The following is a 22,075-nucleotide window of genomic DNA, read 5'->3' as shown; positions in this document are numbered from 1 at the left end:
AGCATGCAGAATAGGGAGAGGAGCATCCCAAAAATGTGCCAGTTTGTTGCCCCACTGGTAACATTGCGTCGTTTGACCCCAGGAAGAATAGTTGCTAAGGCAGTGACTAATGAGGATCTGAAATAAACAATAAACATTGCCCCAATCCACAGAGATATGCAGGGGGCAGCATTGATCAAATGTGTTCTTTTTGGTGGGCCTAGGCCTGTCACAATTATTACATAATCGTCTAATCGCAATTATTTTATATAATCGCAATTATTTTTGCATAATCGTCATAATGAATTCCATGTTAAAAAATTTCATATATTTTTTTAAAATGTCAAAAATTGTGGAAATAGCAGATCTATAAGCTAAAAACGTGTCGCGATGCAACATGTTTTGAGCTTATAGATCGGCTATTTCCACTATTAATGTTTATTTTTAAGTATAAAGTAATTAAACATGTGCTATTTGTCATAATCTGCCCTGTGCAACTTTTGTTTACGGAAGCTAAAAGCCAAACAGAAATGTAATTTGTATTCATAATGTTCCGTTAATTTTCAACGACAGAAACACAATTAAATCGTTAATCGCAATTATTTGAGTGAGATCTGACATTGTCTCAGTGATTACCAGCAACGTCAATGTCAACCCACCTGTGTCAAAAATAATTAACCACGTAAACACTTGAGCCCTTGCATCTCAAAATAGGTGAAAATTCGGCAAAAATAGCAGATGGACAAGCTCACAACACGTTGGGACATGTTGTAAATAGGCTATTTTCAGGGAAGAGTGGTGTAGTAGAGGGGGGGAAAGGAGGGGATTTAAGGCCAGACCACACCAATGCAACTAGTTGCAAATCCTTGCAACAAAACAGTTTTAAGGCCAGTCCACACCAATGCAACTCCTTGCAACTGCCATTTGGGGATAATGGTTGCAAATAGTTGCAAGTAGTTGCATTGGTGTGGACTAGCCTTTAGACCCTGGTCAACAAAGTAGGTTTCAAGTGGTTCAGCCCTATACTTGTCTACACATACTGTCAAACGAACGGACGAATAGTGAAAATAACCCATCTAAGAGCCCACAACATGTCGCATTGCAACACATTGTGAGCGTGTAAATCTGCTATTTCTTAAATTTTGGGAGAATTTGTGAATTTTCTGGTTAATTTGGGATATTTCTTCCCCTCTATAATGACCAAAATAGGGCTATTTAATTATACGCTATTGCTAGGTCGAAAGTGGTTAAGCTATGAATTATCCTGTGATGGTTACCACAAACTGAAAATATGAGGATAAATAAAAATCTGTGTGGGTAAGAATCGTTGTGGCAGCCTAACGTATGCAATGAGAGATGCCCCAAGGATTGCCTCTATAATGCAAGCAAAATATTAGTGTTCCTTTGCGATTTCTCTTGCATAACTGCTAGGAGGCAGCAAATATGCTGAGCTAAGGGAAGCTTGCTGCTAAATCTTCTGCTAAAGATTGTGATGCATTCTGACACATAAACATACTGTAGATTTTTCTATTTATTTTCTTTTTCAATGCTCAAAGGAAAGCTTTGTTTATGAAGCTGTGTGGAAAATGTGCTATAAACAATTTCAGCTTTCTGGTTATTGTGTCAGCAAATATTGAGATTTTTTTATACATTCGTATTATAATATTGTGAAGGCACTGCAAACTCTTCCATTTTGTGGTACAGTTGGCCACCCTGCAAAATCTCACTACATTCAGACAAGTCTCATGCAAAGGGATGGAAGATGTAAACATGCAACAACAAAAAGGTTTCAAATGAATCTCCTGTGATCTCTCATCTTTGCCTTTATTTTACCAGGTTTGCTGTGATCCTGTGTCCTTAACTTCCTCTGAGGATTTAGCACACCCCGAGGCTAAGAACCTAAACAGGGTTCTGAGCAGACAAATGTAAATCGAATACAAAAGTAAAAGTGCTGAGTTTTAACTCTCAGTAGATAGCCAGGGCCTGAATAATTTACAAATGTGCCCAATCACTAGCCATTTTGCTCAAAACAACACAAGGGAGAACGCTTCGTTCCAAAAGATCATAAACTGGTAACACTGTTTTTAATTTTGAATTATTAAAGGAAAAGTGGGATCCTATTGAGGCCAGATGGTTTAAACGTCTAACATCAAGGGAAAGCATAATAAGGGCATTGCTTCTTGCTTCCTGATATTGTTCCCCTTTTATTATACTCTATGAACACCTTATCACAACAGAGAAATTGAGCATTAATTTTCTTTCTTTTGTCAGGGAGGAAAAACATCTCTCCTTTGTTGTTTTCTTGTAACCGATTGCAATACTCATGACAGCTCAAAACACTGCAAAATAACTATGGTTGAGGAAAAATGTGGTAATTAAAATCATGTAGGCCTACTACAATTTACGATTGGTCTAAAATGTAGACTACTGCACATACAAGAGAAATTCAAATGTAGGATTTCGTCAATCTCACAAAAGCACTTTGAAGAATGAAAACACTTTACCAAGGTGGAGAAATAGCTAGCCATTATAGTGTGAGCTGTGGCAGATGAGAAACTGAGACATTAACAGCACACAAAGCATGGAAATGGGTTTAGCTACTCTGACCCCAGAGCATTCACCTGCTGATGTGATAGAAGAAGTACTCACATTTTTTTACTTAAGTAAAAGTATCAATACCCTATTGTAGAAATAGACTGTTACAAGTACAAGTTCGGTAGTCAAAATTTACTTGAGTAAAAGTACAAAAGTATTGGCATCAAAATGCACTTAAAGTACCAAAAGTAAAAGTATTCATTATGCAGAAGGTCCCATTTCACAAGTTTTCAAATGTATAAAAATTTAAAGAATGTATAAAAATCCTTTGAAAACAGCTACAATTTCACAACGCGTCGCTGTGAGCTTGTAGATCGGCTATTTGAAAATTGCCAGCATATATATATATATATATATATATATAGACACACACAGGTCTGAAGTGGTTTCGTAATAATAATCAAAATCGAACAAGCAACTACAGTTTTCAAATAATTATAGTAGAGTAAAAGTACAATATTTGCCTTTGAGATGTAATGAAGCAGAAGTGAAATTATTGAAAATTGGAAGTACTCCAGTAAAGTAAAAATCACACCCTGTGTGAAGTGGGCGGTGTCTTGCTAGCTAATCACAATACTGAATGGAGTCAACCAATCATGTACAAAAAAAAAATACATTTATTGAAACACTCTTTATGATGGAAGAAACCATAACTTAAAAAAAAAAAATTATGTTTTTTTAAAGTTATGGTTTCTTATATAGGGCTATGCACATGTGTCATGTGACACTGGCCAATCACAGTCCTGAATAGACTGTGATTGGCCAATCACGGTGCAGGGTTAGGCGGGGTACATTTTTGGCCAATCACAGCGCAGGATTTGTTGTACAAATATCCAAACCTCACTTATAGGGGCGGTTTCACCGCCCAAAAATACCTTTTAAAAAAGGTATGTACTACTTTATGTATAACTTTCCACCACTGGATTCATGAGCATCTTGCATGTTATGACCATTGGCTGCTATGACATTGTTGGTTACAACCATGACACAGGGAGATGGGAGGGGAATTGCAGTGATATGTCACAGTGACAGCAGAATGCATGGCATAGCTGGTGCTCAAAATGCATATCCCATGATGCTGAAGAAGAAACTTGCATTGTCCCGTGGTGGTTTTCCTGTGATTGCCAGTACAAATCATAAATGCTGCATACTGGCCGACATTCCAATTAAAATCCATGCCCAGCCCCAGTCTGTTGAGGAACATTTAAATTTACAGCCAATATTGCCTTTCCCCTTCCAATATTTAACTGAAGGCACTCAATCTGCTGACCTAGCCCATCCCATCTGCCTGGGGTTAAAAATAATTTCTTCACTATCTGGCTGTGAAGGACATAGATTTGATATCAAACACAGTAACTGTTCTTGGAAGGATTGTGGAAGGGTGACTATAACAGAATATAATGGACACTTAATTGTCTAGCTAGTCTATGTGGACATGTGTATGCAATTTCACGGTGTCACTCAGCTGTCAAATTCAGATTAACCTCTGATTGAGCGTTAAAAGTATAGGCCAGTGGTGGAAAGAGTACTCAATTTCTTTACTTAAGTAAAAGTATCAATACTGCAATGTAGAAAAACTCTGTTAGAAGTAAAAGTCTGGTAATCAAAATTTACTTGAGTAAAAGTACAAAAGTATTGGTATCAAAATGTACTTAAAGTACAAAAGTAAAAGTACTCATTATGCAGAATGTCCCATTTCACACATTTTCAAATGTGTAATGATCTTTTGAAAATAGCAGATCTACAAGCTCACAATGCATTGGAAAGCATTGTGAGCTTGTACATAGATGGCTATTTTCAAATGGCCGAAATGTACATAGCCTAGGGGTAATGTGGGTAATGTATGTTTTGTAATAATAATTAAAATCTACAAAGTAGCTAGTAACTAAAGTTTTATAGAGTAGAAGTAAAAGTACTGAAAATTGGAAGTACTCCATTAAAGTAAAAAATACCTCAAAATTGTACTTAAGTACAGTACTCCTTGAGTAAATGTACTTAGTTACTTCACACCACTGGTATATGTCAATGGAACAGACAAAAATGAAAACGTGTTTATCATAGCAGACTTTCAATGCCTTTTAAAGCACCCCATGCGTAGCATTTTAACATGCTATAGGCTACAACAGCACAGAAACTCCATGTCTTGCAAATAGTAAATGCCCAAATTGTTTTCCATTACCTAATTGCCTAAACTAGGCTATTAAGACTTATTTCCAGTGACTATGCTCAGAAAATAAGCGATGTAGCTATAACTCCTTGGTTCTCAAAGTAGGGTCCGGGGACCCCCAGGCGTCCTTGAGGGGGGTTTCGGGGGGTCCCTAGCCAAATTAGGAACCAAATTGACCCTTGAGTGTCTGTAACTCTGAGAGTGGTCCATATGGTTCCATTACACTCCCAGATAGTAGAGCAGATAGTAGGAACAATCGTTCACTTTGTGATACAAGCGTGAAAATTGGCATGAACATTCCTTTAGGTCAACTCTTTGACTTTTTTAATCGAGCCACTCAAAAATCCAAGATGGCGGCCATTTTTCAAGATGGCCGATACCTTAGTGGGCAGTTAAGTGATATGATGGTTTATTTGGTGATACAAGCATGAAAATTGGCATGAGCAGTCTCTGTGGGTCACTTGACAATAGGCCACCCACAGCTACTTGAAATTTCAAGATGGCGGCCATTTTTCAAGATGGCCAACACTTAAGTGGAGCATTTAAGTTATATAATGGTTCATTTGGTGATACAAGCATGAAAATTGGCATGAGCAGTCTCTGTGGGTCACTTGACAATAAGCCACCCACAGCTACTTGAAATGTCAAGATGGCGGCCATTTTTCAAGATGGCCACCACCTTAGTGGACTAGTTAAGCTTAAGAAATCATTTAGTTGGTGATACAAGCATGAAAATTGCCATGAGCCGTCTCAAAAGGTCATTTGACAAGAAACCGCCCACAGCCACTTGAAATTTCAAGATGTCAATCTTTAAATGATACCTTTTCTCATAGAAATGTATTGGGTTCCTCAAAAAGCTCTGTCAAGAGAGGTTGTTTGACTGTGTTTTGTCTGACTCCTCGCCCACGACCTGTCCATTTTGGTAAGACCTGTCAGGAGTTGCCTCCCACCGGCATAGCTCTCAGGGTTCACTGAGGTAGGCCTAAACAAGCTCCCTTACCACGACAAGGTAACAGTCACAAGGGAGGATATATATATATATATATATATATATATATATATATATATATATATATTGTTTTTTTTAAACTAACAGCCATTACATGTGTCAAATAAATACTAAGGGGTGGGGATACAAAAAATAAGATGAATAAATTAGCACAGTTGTGGTGCTGATAAGCACAGTTGTGGTGCTGAACGGACAGTGCTCCAAAATTATGAGTAATGGCTAATACTGAATGGCAATAGCCACGGAACCATGACAAACGATACTAAGGAACTAAACTGAAAATGTGCTTCACTGTTAGATATGGCAGTGGAAGGCAGTGGAAGCAATGTTACAAAGTAACAACTGAAAATTACACAGTAATAGACTAGATAAAAAGTAAAACATGATGCGTCGATGTGACGAGGGGAAGCCGAGCCATAGGCCTCCACTTGAAAACACAGAGGACAACAGGGAATAACTCTGGTAAAATAAACATGCAAATAGGTTCTAGCAGGGGCAACTACATAGGCATGTGAAACTGAGTCCATATCTGAAGCAGTTACACCTTCCAGTACATGCCTTGGAGCACTCACATTTGGTCAACTCCCAACAACTCTCCGCAATAGGTGGAAGTGGAGTCCAGAAGACTTTCCACTTCTCGTCCTGTTCCACCCATCCCCAGTCAGATGGGCTCGGCATTTGTGGATGTCGCTTCAATGCCTGTCCCCACACGTATCCAGCCTCATAAGAAGCATGTTTGGCATGCTCTTTGAGTGCTGCTTGAATTGGTGGGATCAAGTCATATTGTCTTTGCTTTCTGGCAAAGAGATCAAGCCTGGCCTCGTTCATAGTTGTGACATCGCTGGACCGGTCATACATTAGATCTTCTTGGCCTCTTGACATGGATATCTTTGGTATCTTCAGTGTCTTCAGCAGATGTAGATGCTCTCTTTTGGGCCCTTTCCAGCTCTGTGTTGTTGAACCTAAGTTTACAGCTTGAATTATATTTTGCTCTGTTTCTTGTCGATGTGCTTTCTATGCCATCACCTTCATCTAGTCGGGTTGGACTAAGTAAGATTGGCAGAGCATTGATCTTATGAAATAATGGAACATTTCTTGCAATGGTATCATAACCAGTACGATCGTGCTCTCTGTTGAATAAACTCGGCTGAATGAGTTTTTCCTTGGTGACCTGCTGACAAATTAAACATCTGTCCCAGTTAGTTTTCACAACTGTTATGATGGCTTCTGCCATGTCTGCAGCATAGGCAGAGGCCGAGGGTTTATCCTTTTACCACCTTTTACCAAGCACTTTGATGTATGGGATACAACTAAGTTCGTGCCTTAACCCTACACTTAGTTCGATCGTTCATCCAATGCCATTTAAATCCTGAGCGATCTGTACACCATCCGGTTAACTAAAACCCCATTAACCTTGGCTCGGCTCTCCCGTGCTGGCACAACCTGTCAATTCAGGTGCGGCTATCTAACTGTTTTGGGGTAAATTAGACAGCATTTGGGATACCAACTTTCAATTAGCTGACATTGAACCCCACTCTGAGTTTAACAGCAGTGATATATCACCAGTGTGCCCTGGTAGTGCAGATATTCACTCTTATCTAATCTATCTATGATCAACAAATCAACACAACTATATTGTGATGTGTTAAAAGTTGTTCTTTAGCATAATAATAATAATCGTATAATCGTCCTTAATGAAAAAAAAACATACATTTCTATGAGAAAATTTATCTTTTGAGGATCCAGGGGGCGGCCATCTTGAAAATAGAAATGTAAAGTGGCTGGGAGTGTTTTCTTGTCAAGCAAGCCTTAGAGACTGCTCATGCCAAATTTAATGCTTGTATCACCAAATAAACCATTATATAACTTAATTGCTCCACTAAAGTGTTGGCCATCTTGAAAAATGGCCGCCATCTTGAAATTTCAAGTAGCTGTGGGTGGCCTATTGTCAAGTGACCCACAGAGACTGCTCATGCCAATGTTCATGCTTGTATCACCAAATAAACCATTATATAACTTAATTGCTCCACTAAAGTGTTGGCCATCTTGAAAAATGGCCGCCATCTTGAAATTTCAAGCAGCTGTGGGTGGCCTATTGTCAAGTGACCCACAGAGACTGCTCATGCCAATTTTCATGCTTGTATCACCAAGTAAACCATCATATCACTTAACTGCCCACTAAGATGTCGGCCATCTTGAAAAATGGCCGCCATCTTTGATTTTCAAGTGGCTCGATTAAAAAAATCGATAAATGACCTCTAAAGATGATCTGTACCAAGTTTCACGCTTGTATCACCAAGTGAACGATTCTCCCAAAATATTGCTTTTAGCCGCTGCACTAAGAGTTAAATTAACAGATTTAACACTATGCTAAACACTATGATTAAAATGGTGGAGTCCCTGGCATATCTTTTCAAATGGGGGTCCGTGGGCTAATATGTGTCAATCTGGGGGTCCTTGACGCGGTTTGAGAACCACGTGGCCTAACCATAGAGTTAGGGCCTAACTCACCGAGTGAACTCACCCGGCCCGAACTGTTCAGTGGGGCGACGGGTAACCTTGCGTGGTCAGTCTTTCCACCTCTAGGCGACGGGTGGCGTCAAGCGAAAACGTTAGTAGGCATTGGTACTGGTAGGCCTAGCCAAAAGTCTAATAATATATATATATATATATATGTATATATATGTTCTGTCTACACCAAAGGTTAATTGAAATATACTTGAAGAAACCCAAAACTTTTAACTTTAAACTCACCTCTTAGGCTCTTGGCGAGTTGGCGCTGAAAACCCTCTGGCGCTGAGTCCTGACATCACATCAGTTAGACTAGAGTCCCTCCGCTGCAGGAAATAGTCCTTGTTTACCGCAGTGTCTATTTTTGGGGGGAATTTGAACATATAATTGCATTGTATTTTTGTGTGTGTAGATAATGTCCATGTTTCACAATACCATGTCCTAAGTCTAAACTTATGTAAAAAAAAAAAAAAGTTCTTGTTATTGAAAATAAATAAATAAAATAATGGGGGAAAAAAATAAGGGCATTAACTAATAGGCCGAAAAATATAAGCTATGAAACAAAATCTGTTAATATTTCAGTGACAGCTTATCATTCATATTTCTCATGAGGGGAATGGATCATAGGCATTATTTGGGACAGAAAGTCCATGTAAAGTCCCTCATATTTCCAGCCAGGCCAGAGGCCAGTCTACCAGGCTGGCAGTGGTGTAAAGTAACTAAGTACAATTTTGAGGTATTTTTACTTTACTGGAGTGTTTCCAATTTTCAGTACTTTTACTTCTACTCCACTACATCTCAGAGGCAAATATTATACTTTTACTCCACTACAATTATTAGAAACCTTTAGTTATTTGTTACTTGTAGATTTAGATTATTATTACAAAACATACATTAACCACTTCAGCCCTACAGTATATATATTTCGGCCATTTGAAAATTGCCGATCTACAAGCTCACAATATGTTGCATTGAGAGCCATTGTGAGCTTGTAGATCTGCTATTTTCAAAAAGACTTTTATACATTTTAAAACTTGTGAAATGTGACATTCTGCATAATGAGTACTTTCTACTTTAAGTAGCCTACATTTTGATGCCACTACTTTTGTACTTTAACTCAAGTAAATGTAGGTTTCCGGAAGTTCACTTTTTATTTGTATTTCTACAATGCAGTATTGATACTCACATTTCTTACCTAAGTAAATGTGAACAGCCTACTTTTTCCACCACTGCTGGCTGGCAATCCAACTTTATACAATCCAATTTGCATGTCAAGACGTGACTTATTTAAAGCAAAATAGTTCAGACCGGGTGAGTTAAACCTGTGAAAGAGGCTAAATTTAGACATATAGCTACCTGTGTTTATTTTACAGTTAAGTATTAGTGTATTAAACAAAATATAGATGCAGCATACTAGCCTGCTACCAATGACCACAACACTCAACTGCTCGGGTGGCTGCAACGCAGATCCAAACTCACTCCTTCCGTTGCCGTTGCTTGACCTCAACATGGACTTGAATGTTTCTATTTCTAACCTATCAGGAGATTCAGGACATTATGACATGACACATTAACCCCAAATATTGACGGGATGGACAATGCTGTACCGTACGAACATTCTAAAAAGCAAAGAATGCAAATGCATTAATAATCGTTTTTATTATTCGTCGGTTGAGACTACTACTGTAGTTGGGAAAGTATGCCACCTTCTGGACAAATCTATAGTATACTTTCCAGCCAAAATATATTGCAATGATCTGTTTAAAATAATTGGTATAAATATATATAATGAATAATATACTACAAAACACTGTATATAAATATGTTCACAGCTATTAATAGACCACACAAAAAGTTGCAAACCCTCCATTTGATTTAACATTCTCCATTTATTTTGAACACTCGCTTGAAAAAATATTAGTGCAAATCATATACACAGAGGAACCGTTCAGATATATGATTTTAAATTAATAAATATACATGACTATTTTTACACTTTGAGATGCTACAAGCAGTTTTCACAGTTAAATAACATTCTCCCAAACTACCCTTGTGGTCGATCTGGATAAAAGAAACTTTGGGAGAAAAAGGCAAAAAGGAAAAATACATTGAGCTTTTCAAATAAACATTTGTTTTAGCAGATTTAGAATACTGCTTGGATTTACAACCCACATTGATTTACCCTAACACAATTAAATAATCATAAATAATTCAATTTACCCTGTTCAGCTTAACCATGGATCTTACAATCCAAGTTGTGTGCGAAATTTTTATACAGATACACTGCATCACATTGACCCATAGAAATTAGTGACAACTTCCTCTGATTTCCATACACTTTTCAATACAGGGCTGTTGCAAAAAATGACCCTATATCGACCAACTTTGTTTTTCCCCATTCCATAATGTATACAATTAATAAAACAGAAAAGTGGTGATTTCTGCACTGCATAAGCAATTTCAAGTGCATGTAACGGTATTAGACTGAGCTGAGATGACTGTACTTCAGACCTTTGACCTTCCAGGTCTCACTTTTTTGTTATCTAAGAAAAGAACAAAAACACTTACACAAAGTAATTTACTTTAAATGTGACAAAAAGCCCATTTCACTCACAATCCTGTTGGAAGCAAGCAGCTAAACTTTGAAAATCTCCAGTTTTCTTCTATTGAAAGAGGGGGGACGGGACATGTGCTTGAAACTGAGTATTGATCAGTTTGGGATTACAGTGCAATTGCACCAAAGTATTTCTTTCCATCCTCACATTCTTGCTACAGTAAGTAATTCCATACATAATTATGATGGCACTTTAATAGCACTGTTCTAAAGAGAATTACCCATTATAGGAAATAATAATCTCCAACCAAATTATATGTACACAATTTTGAATTGCTGAGGCTCTAGTATGCATTTTATCAAACAGCACATACCAACTTGCCTTAATACAATAGTGCACATTTTCCAAACAGTTCAACAGATAGCGTGTTATGTTGCACTGGACTATACAGCATGTTTCTGTTATTTCAGAGGTGGCGATTTGTAGTCAGGAGGTTACCTGTAGTCTTCTTGCATTACCAGATGTTTTCCTACACTTTGTCACACCTTCCATTTGTCATGTATTTTGCTTATTGTTATCAGGACTGACAGCCACCACATCAAGTTGAACATTTAAGGCCTAATAAGTTTTATAAAGTTCATCAGTTAATCAATTGTGTGTATTTACAGAGGGAAAGGTGAGATGTAGCTGTACTACAAGCTGATAGCATGCAATTACAGTTCAAACAGAACAAAAAAAGGACACAGATAACTCGTGCATTTGCATGCCTGAAAATGATTGCCACCTGTAGTGCTCTCAAGATAACCCAATAAGCACTAATTAGAACAGTCTCACGGTTCAGTTTACCATTCTGTACATTCTGTGACAGATAATCACAGATAATTCATCAAAGTGCACATTGGAGCCATTACCAGAACGTTTATGAAATGGGTGACAAATCTACAAAACAGTATGCTACTACAAAATAACCAAAATATTGGTTAATTTCAGTCAATCGCATCCGCTCATTGCAGCAAATAGTCTCATTTCATTCATCCACAATTCAAGTTCTACTGTACAGTATAATGTGTTGTGTGACAATACAATCAACAGTTATTCTCCCTTTACGTCTGCAGGGCTTCCTCCAACTTCCATTACTGGAAATAGACGAGAAGCTTCACACAACAGGGTCCTGAAAAGAGCAAAATGAATACATCATGAGGAACACACATGCCCAAAGTACATGCCAATCATATTTTACTTTTTTTATGCTTACAATACCTTCCCCTGCCTTGGAGGTTGCTGAATGTTCAGTTTTTCTTTGACTGAAGCTGTGGCACTCTGCTGCAGGCGGCTTGGGATGACCTCATTTGCTCCCTGGCATCTCTGGATCGGAGGCAGGTCGTCCTTCTTGCGCTCTGGTTTACTCCCTTGTGGTTTCATGATGCTGATCTTAATGGGGGCTTCTTTCACTCCATGCTGCACTCTCCTATACTGGCGCATTGATGGGTTAAAGGTCCGGCCAACAGGAAGTTCACCAAGCGTGGATGTCTCCTGTTGCGGTTGAACGCTCTCTTTTATGATGATTTTACTTTTCTTGTTGGAAAGGACCGTTTGCACCGGCAGGACAGCTGGCCGTTTAGCAGAATTAGAAGTCTGGACTCTGGTTTTCTGGTCCTGGGCTGAGGCTTGTCGTTTCTCTTCCAGGTGAGTAACCCCTCTACGCAGGTGGCCATTATTTTCCTTTGTGACAGAGACTCTTTCCTCATTTCTTTTCTTCACTTCTTTAGGTTTCTTGGGGCAGACTGCCATATGTTTGGTTCTGCTGCGACGCATCGTGAACTCCCGAGTGCAGTGTAGGCAACCAAAGGTCTCCTGCTCAGCGGTGGCTTTGTTCGAAGAAGAGACAGACTTGTTTCTCTGCGACATGGCCCTTTGGGCTAACTTTTTCTTCCTTTTGTTAAGTGTGCTGAGTCTCATCTTTACTGGTGGATCTTGGTTAGCTTTGGACCTGTTTGCCTGGCTGCTTCTGTGGGAACCATTTACAGCATTGGTAGCATTCGTAGTTGACAACACTCCATTTTGTGCCTTTGCAAAGTGGCGAAGTGGGATGGGATTCTTCTTGGGCGTGTATCGCCTTTTGTCACTCGCGTTGGCACATGCGAGAATATGTTTGTGCAGCTCTGGCATGTTATCGAAGCTTTTGCCACATTTGGTACAGCGGATAGCTGTGCTGAAGGTTTGAGGGATGTTGTGGGTGGTGAAGTTTGTAGCTGAGGCCACAGAGCCAGCAGGTGATCTATTGTGATAAGGAAATGGAGGTGGCTTAAAGCTAGGATAGTGCTGGTTGATGCCAAGACGAACATCGGGTCCTTTGAGCTCGACTCCATCAGAGGCCATGATTTTAATTGTTGTAAAGAGTTCTTCACCATTATGATCTACTTCTTCCTTTTTAACCTCTTTCTTGGGAACTTTTGAGCGAGAGGGTGCTGGAGTCGTGGTGTTGACTTTTGCCGAGTGGTTGTAATTCTGAGGCCGTAGCTTGCCCTTTTCCTCTTCTGTATGAGTACATTGCTGGCCAGGGTGCAGTTCTTCCTGATGATGTTTCAGGTTGCAAAGGTAGACAAACTCTTTTGTGCACGCACTGCAAACATAAGTCTTGCCGACAGCATGGAGAGTTGAGCGATGCTCAAGCAGAGAAGCGGGCTTACCAAAGAGTAGCACACAAAACTCACATTTATATGGCCATTCATCAGCATGGTTACTTACATGATGACCTAATTCTTTCATTGAATGGAAAAGCTTATCACAGACATTGCAAACAAAATTCTTGGTGAAAGTCTGAGGTTCTGCTTCATTAAGCATGTCATCTGTAGATTCTCCCACCTCTGCTACTTCAGAGGGAGGTGAAATTTCAGGATCAGAAATAGAAATGTCAGTGGGAACGCAAGGGTCATAAGGTTCCTCTTCTTCTGAAGTTAACTGCTCTACTTCTGGAGTTAACGGCTCTGCTTCTGGAGTTAACGGCTCTACTTCTGGAGTTAACGGCTCTACGTCTGGAGTTAACGGCTCTTCTTCTGAAAATGGCTCCTCTTCTTCTAGAGTTGGCGGCTCTTCTTCTAGAGTTGGAGGCTCTTCAGCAGCAATGGTTAGTTCTGCTGAGCCTTGATTTGATTCCCCCGCTGTAGAACTATGCAGTGTAACTGAAGTGTTTGAGAGTGTTACCGACTCTGCAACACTTGAAGATACAACAATATTGGGGTCTACCATTTCAGGAGTAGGCAAGGATACCATCTGTTGCGGTTTTATGTGATTTATAACCATCTGGGTGGGTGCTGGAGGCTCTACAGTATTTTCTAGGAAGGTAATTGCAGTGGGGAGTCTGGGGACAACATTCCCTGGAGCCTCTAGTGCTATTGTGCACTCAATCAAAACAGTGTTGCTAGTAATATTGTACGAGTTAATAAGGGGGTCATTTAAAGATACAGTAGATGAGAAGGGCACTTCTGACCCAATAGAAGATTCAATCATAGGTGCATTGAGAGTAATCTGATCGGTGAGAAACATGTGACCAGGTAGATTTAGAGCTGGGTCAAGAGGTTGGGAGAGAGCAATAAGGTTTGCAGCATTTGCAGCAGTGAATGCAGTGATCAAGTCTGATCCTGAAGGATGTAATGCATTTCCTGTGCAGATTACCAAAGGTTCAGGAGACATATTTGGGGCCAAAACCTGGATAGCTTGATTTGAGGGGTTGGACATGGGAGATGGCTGTGCCAGAACTGTAATTAATGAGGGAGCAGTTGGCAGCATTGAGTGTGAGACTGGGGAAGCTAGTGCTATAGTGCATGATGGGGCAGGCTGCAAGGCAACTGGGGTAAGAGCTGGAGTAAGAGAAGGTGGCGACGGAGCGAGAGAAGTGGAGGGTAAAGTGAGTCCGTAAACAAGTCCTTCTGTAAGTGGTTCTGTTGGGGTCACCATATCTGAACCTGCAACTATGGCAAAGTCTGACAATGAAGCGTTCTCTGGATTCCCCAACACACTTACATTTTGCTCTCCAACATCTGCGTTCGCATACTCATTCATCAACACCTTTTCCAGCATGCAGGTGTTTGGTTTCTTTTTTCTGAATAGAGCAGGTTGTGTAACTAAATTCAAAGGGTCCTCTGTGCTCTTTCTTTGCAAGCTCAAGTCCAGCACCGTCTCAGCTAGAGCGACATCATCATTTCTTTTGACTGCATTAGAGAGATCCAATGGTTGTTGGTTACATGAATTCCCACCAATTACTGGGGGCCAACTATCTGGCAACACATCAGTCATTTCTGTCTCTTCAATAGGTGGATTTAAGCCCTCCTTCTCATCAGATATATTGCGTGCTGGTGAGCTGTGCGGGATCTCCATCTGCACTGTGTCAATAGCATTAGACTCTCCTGTGTCTGGGATTGTGTTTTCCACATTCAATGATGGGTTTTGTTGTGGACACATGGGCGGGGATGCAGTCCTTCTCTTAAACCTCCCTGTGCCTGCGGGCAGAACAGAAAGTGCAAGCGGTGAACAAAGCTTCTGGCCGTCTGTAATGAGCGCAAACGTAGGATTAAGGCCCTCTTGGTTCTCCAGGAGCTGTTTCAGCTTAGGAGACAGGAATACAGTTCTCTCTTTCTGCATGGCTGTAGATCCAACACTCTGAGGAAGTAGGTTTTCTAATAAAGAAGACACAAGCGACATCGACGATGAGGATGAAGGCACAACCACCTCAGATTCCAGTTCGGTTTTGATTTGTGGCAACAGAGGTGGGGTTGCTGTTCTCCTCTTAGCTACTAGTTGGCCTTCCACTGCCTCTACATTCAGAGCTTGGCTGATCTGAGCAGGATCTAGGATGAGAGTGTCCAGCCCAACCAAAGTGGCCGTGCCAGAGTTGGTCTCAACAACCTCACAGCTGGTGACTGTGCTTGTTGACACTATCTTTCCATCTATGTAAAAGCTGAGGTTCTCTGAGATATTGCTAGAGATGTCCAGCATATATTGTTCTGCTTGTACTCCTTCATTCAAAGGCACAGCTACAGGTGTTGTATTGTCAATGAGCTGCGTTTCCTGCTGTGATATTGTACTGGATAAGCTCTGAGGATTTTCCTCCTGGGGCACGTTGTCCTTTTCAACCCCTCTAAGCCGCTGAGGGTGCTCATGGATCCTACGCTCATGTCTGCGTTTATTAGTATGTGTACTGAAAACCTTTTCACAGTACTTGCAAGCATGACCCCCCTCTACTTCTGAATGACTGTCTAGCACAACAATCTGGCCTCCACCAGTCAAAATGGAGGCACAATAACTACTGGGGGATGAACTAGGCTCTACACCCACAGTTTCTGTTGGAGATTGTGGTGACAAAAACCCAGGCCAAGCATTGAAATTTTGCTCTGGTATGTGATCAGTCTTTAAACTATAGGACGTGTCACTATAGTTTGCAGTAGCATGGATGTGCATGTGGCGTTCTAAGCCTTGTTTGCTGGCAAAATGTCTCTCACAGTGCTGGCAAGGAAATGAGCTTGATCCTAAATCAATGTCTTGATCAAAATCTTCGTGGAGATCAGGTGTAAATGGTTCAGACAAGTCCATGTCAGTTTCTTCATCATCCTCTTCATCTCCAAATCCAGAAATATATAATAATGGAGAATCCTCCATCTTTTCTTGAATTTATCGCTTTCCCTGAGTGGAGTATTGTGACTCAGCAACAGGTACCGGTTTCAAACCTATTAAAACAGAAAAAGTAAGGCCATGTCATTTAGCAGCAAACCACAAATAAACAGACATGAAATTTAAGGAAAAATGTAATGAAGACCTGTCAAAACAACACATTTCCAACAGTGCAGCTGGCTTGTATAGACTCCTGAAAGATTCACCAGGTTATCTTTATTGAATAGTTTCTAATGTAATTTTGGTATCAAACTATCAACATTTTCTAAGAATGACATGATTGCATCCATCCATCCTTAGTATTGTTTGATGTGCAGGCTGTACCTGAGCCTCATATTCAAATCATTCATATTTAAGTATAGAGATGGGAAAGCATAATGAGTCATTGTCTTACCATTTTCAGGGTCAACGCAGTGTTGGGGGGGGCATGTTTTGTTTTCAAGGATGACCTCGAGCTTCAAGCTGCAGGGAGATATTATACCTAACAAATTAGTGATGTACAAAAACATGACGTGACATGAGCAGACTAGAATAATTATAAAAACTGATCTTATGGAACAGTTGCTGTAGTTAGATGTAGACGTTAACCATTTAGCTGCTGAATCAGGGGCCGAGCTTGCCTTTCCAGCATATAGGTGCGAGTTACTGAAATAACACACTAAAGCATAAATAATATCTAGTCTAGGTTCAATTGTAAATATAAAGCACAGTGATATTACAGCACAAACATAGTATGCAATAGGACAATAGTGCCAATAAATGTAATAAATGCAACAATAACAATAGGCTTAGTGTTTAGCAGACGTTTCATGTCTGCCTGTTGATAACAACCAAGTCAAACTGACAAGTCTACATTTTTTACAAACCCACACCAAGCCTAAAAAATATATTTTTCTATACTTCTACAAATCTATCAGCAACGTTGTCCTGATGAATATTTTCGTTCACTTCTCTCTATACTTGGTCCGCTCCTTTTTACCCTCTACACCAAATCTCTTAGCCAAAAATCGGTTATATGAGCTTGTAGCTCTGCTATTTTTGACAAATGTTCACCCCAGAATAGGAACGCTAGGCTTCATGTGGTCAAGTACCATAGTTTTGAATGTATGCTCTCTGCAGTGTGCGTGGTTGAGGCCAGCACTTTATGGTAAAAACGGTTGCAAGTTGCAACGTAGTGAGGCAAGGATCATGACTTCCACATTTCACTGTGATTGTGGAGAGTGCAGAATCTCTTATATACTATGTTACTATGCAGCCTACGCACTGCCACCTGTGTCTCTAAACCATTCAGAGTGAATTAGAAATAGAAATACTAGTCTGTAATTGTTTATAACATATTTATTCAACATAGTAAACGTTATTCTTTTATAAACACTACATCCTATTCTCTGGATTATTGATCATGTGTGCCTGGCACCCATTGAAGCTCAACTTATGTGCTGAATAAACAATGAGTGTTGTAGTCATTCTGTGCAGGTAATTCTAACAAAACATTTCTTGGATTTAGTGCATTAATAGATGACAAACATTTTATTTAGATAACACAAAACAATATTTCAATAAATGCTTCAGCCGACATGAAATAACTTTTAGATACATTAATCACCAAATATTTTGATATTTTGATATATTTTGACGATGTAATTTCACCCACCAGTGTCACTACTTCATTATCACTACAAAATGACAGGCCCAAATTCTGAGTAATGTCACTTTAACCTGGTATCAAACTGGAATTAAACTAGACTAGAGCATCAACTGATAAATGGGCATGAAAATAAAAATGGGCCTGGTGTCTTTCTCTCACCAGCAGTAGTGTATTATTCAAAGGATATATGCTGCATAGTAGTCCATTACCATTACCAGCTTAGCATGTCATGTCATGTCAACAAAGCCTCAAGGCTCAAGACTTTAAGGACGTCAGTGATAAGTAGATATTACTGAAGCTGAATGAGTCCGTCCTATTGTATCAGTGCCTTACAGGCCCAAGCAACATGTTCATGGCCTTGTTATTACTACCAAACTGTTGTATGTACACCCCCAGATGTTCCTCCCGTGTTCATTTATCCATTAACATCTGGGGGGGTGGGGTACATTTAGTACAACTAGTCTGTACCAGGGTCCATTTGTAACGTACACACTCACGGGTTAGATTAAAGCTACGTTTCATGTTGGGTGCGTTCGGAAATACAGCACTGAGCGCACTGGCCAATACAAACTAATAGGCGAGTGCGCTCCGGTGTGCAATATCCGAACGCACCCGTTGTATACTATAATTGTCAACCAACGTGTCCTACCCGACAACATCGGTCTACAGTTCTCAATGGAGAAGTAGGGACACATCCTCTTCTAACCACTGCAGATACTGCTAGTTATATTATCATACTCTACCACACAGACAAGATTCAACTTAAATTGTATCTATTAAAATAAGTTCCTAGCCTTGGATCAAGACTATCATAGATGTATTTGATCGACTTTTTATCTCATATATATATAAATGTAAAAATCGATCAAATACATCTATGATAGCCTTGATCCAAGGCAAATAAGTTTCAGATTACAGCTTTAACACAATTTGACTGTGTGTGTACACACTTGCACCCCCCCCCCCCCCTCTCTCTCCTGTCCTTGCACCATTGCTAGCATGTCACAGAGCACGTCGTCACATCGAGCTCCCCGTCGTCCACTGAAAGGTCACTTTATGGCTGCACTAAATCCTTCTCTAAACATCAACAACAAACACTGCAAACCAAATCAAACGGCGGCACTATTCCTTCCTGCAGGCTATTTTACTGACGATGTGCTAAATATACACTGTTATCGCATCATAGCGTAGAGTGCTAGCTGAAATGCTAACATGGCTATTAGCAGCCCCCCCCTTTAAATGGACTACCTGAGGGGAAAGGAGGGTTGGCCGCAAGACCTCACAACGTCACAATCCTTTTTGACAACATCATTGCAATGGTTTCAGTATTCATAATGTATGTTACGTACTTTAGTTTGGAGTCTAAATGACGTTCAGAAGGTTTTCCTCTTGATGCACAGGTTGTTGTTGCAGCTGTGTGTTCTTTGGCTTCTCTTCAATGTTGCCAGATTAGGCGATAGAAATAAGAAAGCAGGTCTAGGAAAACAAGCCCAAAAGAAGCAACATGAAGGGCACATCAGCAAGCTCACACGTGTCGTTATGCCACGCATTGTGAGCTTGTAGATCTATTTTAAGAAAACGTGCAATTAAATGTGGAATATTAGTTACATTCTAACAACACCAATGATCCCTGTGGCACAAAAACGTTTTCATGAAAATATTTGAGAACCACTGGTTTAAATAATAATAAAAAATGCTGGAAGCAAGCCTAAATAAGCAAGTACCCTTTAGAAACAAACCCCAAAAAAACTGCAACCCGCAACCATAGATATATATGTCTATGCCCGCAACTACCAATTTTTACAAGAAAACTTTACAGAAAAAGAGGCACAAAGTCGCTTATAATAAGCCGACATGGCAACACTGGTTCTTTGGCTTCTCTTCCCTATTGTACCGTAGTTGTTTTTTCCGACGCGTTGATTGGCCAGCTTGTGTGCAAGACTATTTTTGGGCCAATCAGCAACAGGTTTGTTGAGGAACAAAAAGGGGGGGGGGGGGGTGGTATACATTAGATCAGAAGACAGAAGTCATGTGAAGTCAGAGAAGAAAATGGAAGAACATATTTTTTTCTTCCTTTCTTCCTATTATTAAACTTTCTTTTAATAATAATAATTATAATAATAATAATAAATAGCCTAGATATATTGCAGATAAAATATTCCCCTAAATAGAATAATAATAATAACAATAATAGGCTAATCATAATATGATTATTATTTATTTATTATTATGTTAATATTATTATTAATGTTAATATTATTATTGTTATTATGATACACAAATCAGCTATAGTTTGGAAAAGACTATAGCTGATTATTGAATTGTTGGCAAGGATTTTCATGGATTTTAAAAGACGTATTTGGTGGGCCAAAGCATTTCATTCAATTATCTCGACTCGATTGTTGTATCTACCAATACATCTATTTATCAGAATATGAACAACTCGATTTGTAAAATTCAGTTGAATTCTATACAGTATATACTATATAGCAGCTCCTCTCACTAATAAAATTGGACAAATTCTTAACTTAAACAGCACTGAGCAGTGTTGGATTCTGGAATAAATTCCTGGAATAAATTCCAGCATAATATCAGTTCAGAAACCACTAAAGCTAACACTTGGTCATATTTGATATAGGCCTAGCCCTAATCCTTATCAGAGTTTTGAGGTGGTCTAGTTTTGCACCAGAGGTGGCCACTGTTGGCAGAGGTGTAAAGTAACTAAGTACATGTACTCAAGTACTTTAATATTGTACTTTTACTCCACAATTTAAAAACTTTATTTACTTGTTACTTTATAGAGTTAGCTTATTATCCACGCTTTAACCACTTATGTCCTATTTTATAATTTGGCTGTTTGAAAATCTACAAGCTCACAACGCGTCACAAAGGTTGTAGATTTTTAGAAGATTTTTATACGTTTAGCAAAACTTGTGAAACGAGGCATTTTATGTACTACTGAGTACTTTTACTTTTGGTACTTTAAGTATATATTGATGCCTATATACTTTTGTACTTTTACTCAAGTAAATGTTGAATACAGGACTTTCACTTGTAATAAATTGATTACTTTTTACACCACTGACTGTTGGATACAAGCCTAGTTAACCTAAGTTAACCCTGATGCTGTGGGTGTTAAAATGGCATACATTGAAAAAGAAGTACTCAAATCTGGATACTTTGATTAGTTCTGTGGAGATAGAGTAAACAGTCAGCATTTCTTTAACTTTGTTATTGCAGTGCAACCCAGCGTCCTCTAGAGAGCAGTGTGCCACAATATAAAGAAGCTGGTCAACTCATTAAAAGGGATCAGACAACCCTGGTTACTTACTAACTTCCATCCATAAAAGATGTATTTGTATTTGTCAATTTATTGCATGCATTTACCATCTGAAATATCTATAATAGCACAAGCTGCATCTATTGGTAACAAGATGTATAAGAATGAAAATAGCCTATTTCCGATGAATTGCATGAATATACTGTATATAATCTGAATCCTTAGCATATCCCTTATAGCCTACTTCATACTCGTACAGCAACAGCACTACACAAGGATGAGAAGAATTACAACAATCATTGGAATAACAATCTTTATGTAGCACTTTTCTAAACGTATAGCTATGAAGGGCAATAACGCAAATAATAAACATGCCAAACATGACTCATAGCAGGGTTTCAAAAGTTTAAATAATGAAGACACAATATGAATAAAATGTTAACACAAATTCTCCCTGGACAATGTGTTTTAAGAAGTGATTTGAACACGGGTACTGGTATATTTTAACTTCATGTTTTATTAGGTTTTTGCCAATCTGTACTGTATATACTGTACCTACATCAGCGTGCTCATCACATCAGTTTACACATGTGATGTGCACACTGATATACTATGATCATTTTCAACTTCATCCCCATACTGATATCTCCTCTACCTTAGAGAG

At 39.2% G+C, this 22,075-nt stretch overlaps 1 protein-coding gene across 1 annotated transcript; it reads right to left on the bottom strand.

The window, feature by feature from the left end:
• Positions 1-10,130: 10,130 nt before the first annotated feature.
• On the bottom strand, positions 10,131-19,569 carry prdm2a (PR domain containing 2, with ZNF domain a). Its single transcript, XM_080444424.1, has 4 exons — positions 19,481-19,569; positions 16,878-16,945; positions 12,077-16,539; positions 10,131-11,987 (listed from the first exon to the last, which is right to left on the bottom strand). The coding sequence occupies exons 3-4, from the start codon at positions 16,469-16,471 to the stop codon at positions 11,973-11,975; spliced, it is 4,410 nt and encodes a 1,469-aa protein (XP_080300550.1). The 5' UTR covers positions 16,472-16,539; positions 16,878-16,945; positions 19,481-19,569; the 3' UTR covers positions 10,131-11,972.
• Positions 19,570-22,075: the final 2,506 nt, after the last annotated feature.

Source organism: Gymnoscopelus braueri, assembly GCF_963280865.1.
Source record: "Gymnoscopelus braueri genome assembly, chromosome: 12".
In the NCBI taxonomy this organism is placed as follows: domain Eukaryota; kingdom Metazoa; phylum Chordata; class Actinopteri; order Myctophiformes; family Myctophidae; genus Gymnoscopelus; species Gymnoscopelus braueri.
The sequence above is the reverse complement of the archived record's forward strand: the minus strand, read 5'-3'. Positions and strand labels throughout refer to the sequence as shown.

Excerpts from the sequence above, each read along its gene's own strand:
- prdm2a (XM_080444424.1), bottom strand. The coding sequence starts at position 16,471 with ATGGAGGATTCTCCATTATTATATATTTCTGGATTTGGAGATGAAGAG.